The 7,833-nt window shown below is 33.4% G+C and overlaps 1 protein-coding gene across 1 annotated transcript; it reads right to left on the reverse strand.

Annotated features, from left to right (window-relative positions):
• Positions 1-983: 983 nt before the first annotated feature.
• Positions 984-7,183, reverse strand: LOC120628097. Its single transcript, XM_039896314.1, has 3 exons — positions 6,827-7,183; positions 3,752-5,013; positions 984-1,112 (listed from the first exon to the last, which is right to left on the reverse strand). The coding sequence occupies exons 1-3, from the start codon at positions 7,003-7,005 to the stop codon at positions 1,087-1,089; spliced, it is 1,467 nt and encodes a 488-aa protein (XP_039752248.1). The 5' UTR covers positions 7,006-7,183; the 3' UTR covers positions 984-1,086.
• Positions 7,184-7,833: the final 650 nt, after the last annotated feature.

Raw genomic sequence — 7,833 nt, forward strand, 5'->3', positions numbered from 1 at the left:
TGCATGGTTTCTGTCAAGCAGTTTTTCTTTAAAGCTGTAAATATTAAGTAATTAAAAAGTAGTAGTAGTAGGTAAGCTATTATAAACAACCTTAATTAATAAAGCTTAACTGGCCCAGTTTATATTCATTCATTAAGTGTTCAATTTAGTGACTAATCACAAGAGTCAGTTAAGTTTGTGGCCTTATTTTCAGATGTTTAAGTATGAGTCAAATTCGACTTAGTATTTAAAGACTAGTAGCTACGTGTATGAGGTTACATATTATGATAACAATTGTCTTTATTGTCGTCCCATTTACAAAGGATTCTTAAAACAGTTAAAAATGTTACATATATTAACGCGCAGGCTTTAAAATGCGGATGTGAATTACCTATAATTTTAAAAGTAACTGTTAACAATACAATGTTTACGTGTGATAAAGGCACAAGCGATTATCTTTTAAATGATCCAGCCGTGCCTTATGTGCATCAATGCAACCCACTTACCCCATACTGGCGCCAAACGTGGGGCCAGTATGGAGTTAGCCGTGTTACACGTACCACTGCACTGTTGTTGACAGTTCTTCAAGCCTTTTAGTTAAAGTACAAGATTTGCTGGCTCGCAATCGACTGTATCGTCAAAGTAAAATTAACCTAATGCCCCCTGTTTTGAGTCGCAATTCCTGTACCTCTGATTTTTGTTTTACAAACATTCTGTCAGACGCCCGATCTAAATTTTATTTTTAATGCAATGCAAATAAGATTCATTTTACTCCGGATGTTCAAAAACTACCATGCTAGATAAAGACTCCTCGATTGCTCGCACAAGCAAATCTTTACTAAGCCTATTATGGTATGGGGTGGCAAATTAAGTCATTTTTATTACAATGTTGCAGATACTTTTCAGTTCGCTACTGATCAATTGAAAAGTTAAGACCTGCAAAACTAATTTTATGTTCAATAATTATTAAGTAGGTGTTTCATAAAAAAAAGAAGTACTTATTCAAAATTCTTTTATTTATCATCTGTCACTTTACAGTTTCATTTCTTGATACTAGACTTGTTATAATACTCCATTTAGATCGTTGTTCTTGATATATATTTTATTTTAATTTCGAAACTCCCCATGCACATCTGAACACAGAAAGGTCATTAATTGTATGATACTTAAAAAAATACATTTGACTTTAACAAAAAAAAAAATTCTATAAAGAAATATATCTCGCAAACAAAAGAAAATACGCATGCAGGTACGTACACGTGATACAAGTGAAACTTCGTATTTAATTTTAATTAAAATCTTTGTTACATTACACTTGTATCTATAGTTATAAATTTAATTAAACAGCGTTCATCTGACGGTGATATGCGCATGCTGTGTGCGATTTTTATTATTAAGTGAAAAAGTACTTTTATTACTTAGAGAGCTATCTCTGACTACTCTCTGTCTACTTTTTTATGTAATGAAATGTATTTAAACGAGACCATGCAATTTGTGCTTAATTCTCGTCCAAAAAACTTCAGAATCACCACGCAGTTTGCAAAGTTTAACTTCTTTAAGTCGCCCGATCTGAAATTGTAACTAGTCCGCCCGAGTTTAAACAATGCCTCATTGAGCCATACATTTTTGTATACTCGAATCCATACGTCTAGTGTTCTGATAGGATTACTTGCAACACTGACCTATATAATTAACACACTAGACTGGCGATCTATAAACAAATGACAGCTTGAAATATTGTCTATTTGAAAATTAATCATTTCACATGTGTTGACATGTAAAATGAGTGTCCATCAAACTAATAATATAATGGTTTTTAGTCATTCTTATTTTAGTTTTCTGGACATTCCTTTCTTACAGTGTCACGCTTAAAAGCGCGAAAATGGCGTCCATAAAGTTATAAGTTGGAGACAAAAACAAAGTTACAACAGCTTGTCCAGTGGTAATAACAGAGGCTTGACTTGCGATCACTGTACATAGGTACTATAGTCGAAAAAAAGTAATAGGCCCGTTTTGACATTTGTCATCGCTACGTAACTAGTTATGGAACCATAAGATAAATCAATTCAAGTTTGTATCAGTACTTGATTAATATGATTATGTATTGTAGTGTTCGTTCTGTTGTTGATTATACGTCTACTATTCAACATGTTGAAACAGAGTTTGTACTATATAACAACAAACACAAAAATCGAGTCAAATCACTATGTTTAAATCAATATCCAAAGTAGAAGAGCAAAAGTTAACGTAATAGTAAACACTATATATCAAACTTAAACGAGCGCACAGTCAACTTTACAAGATGGGGAACGAAAAACTGCGCAGTGCGCGCGGGGACGCTTCAGTCATGTGCCGCTTCGTCAGATACATCAACTCACTCATTATTTAGAACCTAGTGTCGTCAATTCAAAATTTTTTTGCTATGCTTTGAGAACCAAGCGCGGCGGCTTTCGATATTCATTTAAAAAAATGGTTACAACTCTAGAATAAAAAAAGAGTGAGAACGTAACTGTTTTCGAAAAGTTTCGCAACAATTATAAATTGCATACGTATTTTTTAAAACACTATGTAATTGATTTTTATTTTATTGTTTCTTTTAGTTTTGTTCCAAGTTACATTGTATGGTCTTGCACAAATGTCAAAACGGGCCTATTACATTTTTACGACTATAAACATCTTTAAAGGAAAGTAAATAGGTAAAATAAAAGTAATTTTCAATTAAATCTTAATGTTTATTTTATGAAAATAAAATAATACCTAACACTATATAAAAAGTGTTTAAATAGTTAAATTATAGGTACAACAAATCGACGGCGCAAAGAGACAACTAAATATGTGTTACTTTTTTAAACATTCATAATTCAAAGAGTAACCCGTATCTTTATAATCATGTTTCATCATGGTTTATATTTATTAGAAATATAGTTTATATTATGAAAAATTATACACATCCTCATCATATACATTAAAAAGACAAAACAAACATCTAGGTACATATCCATTTGTGCATGTTGTGACTAAAAACTGACTGGTAAAGTGTGAAAACGAAATTAATGTTAATGAGTTCAAGTGTTTATGAGCATTTTATAAAAAATTGGATGTGGTTTCATTACAATATTAGGTAACCCTCGTCCGCCCAACCTCCATTCAAAAGTTAAAGCCATGGCAATATATTTTTAAATCCTAAATAAAACTAGACATCGCTTTGTCTACACACAAATGTAAACAATATAAAAATAAAATAATACGTTTTCTAAGTTTATCGAATTATAATTTCCATAAAAAATGTTTACTGTCAATATTTTTTATCTATACTTCAATACGCCTCGCACGCAAGCAATATTATTGACAAAATTAAAATTATTTTAATTTAATGTTAGCGTATTTTGTCTTAAAACAGAAATATTTTGACTTTATGGCTCATGGTATTATAATAATACAGAAGAAAATGTTTTGTTTTTTGATTTAGGTGTAGATAACTCAGAGATAAAGCTATAATTAGCTTAGTTTAGGATAAAGAATAATAATAATACCGATAAGTTTTGTATGGATATGGCAAGGTTAAAAAAGATGAAACTTACAATATTGTACATTTATATACATATATATAAGTCAATAGTTAAAATAATCAATACATATAAGTAATGTTCATAACGTTTCAAACATGTTTACAAAAAAAACTTCAGGCGTACTAAATGCCGATTTTCTTGCAACCTTAAATTTATATTTATTTAGTTTTCCCTTCACGCCAACGAAACATCTTAATACCCACCAAATCTTAAATCCAGGTTGTTCTTGTGGATATATTGGAGAATTTGTATCACGTCATTGGCTACAAGGTCTACCGTTAAATTTGTTAGCTTATCGCATGACTGTATAATTTGCGTTACCACGTCTTTTGAAACTTCCAAAGTGATATCCAACCACAAAATACTGATGTTGCTCAAATATCCTTTCTTTAATACATATAATAATAACTCGTCCACAACCAATTTCGTTTGATATTTTAAAACAAGTTTCGACATTTTAGTCGTTAATTCCAGGAAAAAAAGGATCATGTCTTCAAGTTTAAAATTTTCATTGCCTAATGTTAAACTTCGTAATTCAGAAAAAATGTTATCCGGTCGTCTGAAGAAAGGTGGTATAAATAAATTATTAGACTGCGTCATGAGACAAAGACTGACGAGGTTGGGACAGTAGAGACCTATGTGTACAACTGCGTCTATATTCACAGATTGGTCAATATCCCAAAGAGAAAAGTGAGTCAAATATCTGCCTTGTACTTGCAATAGGCGTTGTAAAGATTCTGTATAAGAAAAAAAGGACATGTTTAGCACTGATAACCTAAGTTCGCTAGCTGTGATTTCTTCCAAAATAGACTCCTTATCATTTGCTGATAAATGCGTGACCGATAATTCTTTTAAATGGGGGCATATTTTAATTAGTTTCCGAATACCCTCTGCTGATGCACAATGACAATTCGCTTTCCGGAGGCTCAGAGGGCCAATACCTACACCTGCGCCTATCAGCGTGGAACCGATATCGCAGGACTCAATGTTTAATTCTTCCAGATAAGGAAGCTCCCGCAGTAGCATTATAATTCCAGTTTGCGTGACACATCGGCCGACTCGACTAGATTTTTCATTTCTCGGCGGGTCCATCCATAGTATGCGTAGCTGCTTAAGATTCCTTAAACAGCATAAACCAACATCCGAAACATTCCTTATCAGGACAGAAGCATTTATTACGGACTTACAAACATCAACCCTAGAAACAATATTGAGCTCTTCGAGCAGAAGACATTTACTGGCAATGATTTCAAGAATTTCATCAGTACAAGCGAATCTCAAGTCAAGAACGACTAAACGACTAAACCATGGGACTGTTTTGATCCAGAAGTGTTGTGATATACCATTGTCAACATAAACCTTGCGAAAGACAGTCATCTTGGGATGTATCAGGACATGGAGTTGAATACGAGGGTCACCACGGTATCGGCAACATATTCTTTCTAAACAGAGGGCATCAAATATCCTGAAACAAAGAAAACTTTATTAGCATAGGTTACATTCCATGCGGTAACGGCAGTGTGTTAACAGCCGTTTAGAACACCACCTCTCCTCATCTAAGGGAATATAACCGATAACGGGCAGCAGCGTCCTCTACCTTTACTGCGGCCATCAGCCCGTCTGCCCAGCGTGATGATTATGGGCAAACCTTCCCCATGGAGATACCATTAGTCTAATAGGGGATTTTAATATGCTATGGATGACCTTCCTTGTTTTGGTGTGAGTACCTGCCTAGCTTTTCGGAAGACAAGTTTTATTAGTGTGCATATTTTAAATCTATGAATCATTTTAGGCTGAGTAGTGGGGTTAGTCTTTTCGCATTCGGTATGTCACGATCGTAATGATATATCATGATTATAAACATGAATACTGTGTCTGTGATCTTTTACCACATCAACGCTAGAGAATACATCTACAGTCACACAACACAATTAATGATATTTCTTTGAAAAAATAAAAAAAATATTTTTCAATTAGTAAACTTTTAATTGGTAGCATTACACTAAGGGCACTGTAAACTGAAAAGAGCATGTGATAAACGCCTCTACTTTCGCAGGCCAAGTTCGAATCTCGGCAAGCAACCCTAAGTTTTAGAAGTTATGTGTATTTTAAACAATAAAATATCACTTGCTGCTATATAGTTGAGCTAAATGTATGAGACTCAATAAGATTAAGCAGGAGGTGGGTAAGAAAGACTTATTGTTGCTGGTGAAGCTAGTGATTATGCTTATCATCTGCTATTATTCCGGTCTAATACATGAATATTACATAGTGAGAAAAAAAAAAAAACTAAACCTGCCTAATATTTGTATATTAGGATAAAAATAACACATTTCAAATGGAAAAGATTCAGTTGCAAGTGAGAGCAACCAGTATACAATGAATTTTATTCAGTGGTGCTCACATATTCATATGAAAATAAAATATAGATAAGGACCTGTACAGTTATTGCCCACAAATAAATTTTCTTTCATACCTGCTTATTTTAAATATTTACGCATGTGCCCTTTTAAAAATTGCATTTTCTATTAAACCTTTTAGGCTGTAGTTCCTAGGATATGTTTGTTAAATATAAAAGCTGTTTCAAATGTTGGGATCATTTTGGCATCACAATAGGTCGCAACCGGCCAACATGGCATGAGGGACCAAACAAACCTGAGCCACATGCAGAAGATGAGTACAGATTTAATAATAAACACATCAACAACATCCAGCTTTTTACCTTCCACTGCTAGGAACAGGCCTCCTCTATCATTGTACAGGGTTTTGAAACCTACAGCTAACATGTTTTCGATGGCTTGGGGGTGGACACCAGAAATTTCCTCACAGAGATTTATTAAAATAAAAACCTTGTAATAAATTAACCCAGGGCCTTGTGATCTATATAATGCTAACCACTATACTAACAAGGCAGATACAAAATACAGCTTTCGTCATTATCATCAACATTATCAACCCATTGCCAGGCCACTACTGGGCACTGATCTCTAACAATGAGGAGGGTTTTGGCCCCGCAGGCCTAACCTTCAAGCATTCATGTATTCTCTTATTTTAATAAATCTTTATTTAATGGCTAGGCTATTAAAGCATGGGGTCCAAGATATAATCTCAGAAATCATATGTTTGGGATCCCCAGTATTAATGTGAAAAACTGACAAGAGTTGGTGCCAAAACAAAAATACTGGCCCACCCAACATGTTCTAAAATTAATTTAACAAAAGCGGAGAGTAAATGTAGTAAGTAGCTAGCACAAATAAGTAAAAATCCTTGGTACATACCTGGCTGGCAATGTAGCCATCAAGAAACATTTCAAATCATATATTTTTTGCTTCTTACACTCTTTAAATTCGACCTCCGGATACATTTTTTCGATGGCATAACAACTGTTATTTATCAAGCTAAGAGAAGTTTTGATACATAATTGGTACAAGCTAATGGGTTGTTTACGAGGCGACATTATTGAAGCCAAATAGGTACTACGATACAGTTATTTGAGAAAGTACTTGTGTGATTTAATTAGGAAAATATATACAGTCCTACGAGTAAAATGTTATATCTCTAAGAATTGATTCAAAATGCACTCTTTTATTCTAAAATAAATCGACTCAGTACGAAATACCGATACCTACATTACTTTTTTTTTATTAGACAGACACAATGGAGTAAAATGAATGTCACTTGTCACTTGTCACTTTGACATGATAACTAACATGTGACATTTCTAATTTTTGTTTTTCTCCTAACTTTTTGCCTTATAAGTTAGGGAAAAGGCAAAGGTATATTATGCATGACATTTCTTATTTATTGCGTTGTAACAAAGAGCATACATATAAGAGTTCTGTTCGAAACCAGCGCAGTTCTAAATTATTATTTCTTGATATATAATTATTATAATATTATAGATAGTATAATCTATACTATCCTCCTTCCTACTTCATTCTAATTTTAAAATTAAATATTTATATGGATGGATGGATAGATAGATAGATAGATGGATGCTTGTTACTTTTTTCATAAAACTTTACAGTAATATAATGCTGATATGATTGTATTAATACTGGCAACACATTAACATTTTAGTTTGAAGAGTTTTAAGCTTCTTTAAACAACAAGGAAACATAAATTCTGACTAAACGAAGTCGCTATTTAGTGCTAGGATCAAATAGGCACTAAAAGGAATACGAACGTAGCGAGTTACTGCGTGGCTAAATAGTAAATAGGTTATACCGGGTCTTCCCCAACAGGGCCACGTGGCGCCTTAGGCCGCGTTTGAAAGTATACAAGG

The sequence above is a fragment of the Pararge aegeria genome, chromosome 12 (genome assembly GCF_905163445.1).
Source record: "Pararge aegeria chromosome 12, ilParAegt1.1, whole genome shotgun sequence".
Classification (NCBI taxonomy): domain Eukaryota; kingdom Metazoa; phylum Arthropoda; class Insecta; order Lepidoptera; family Nymphalidae; genus Pararge; species Pararge aegeria.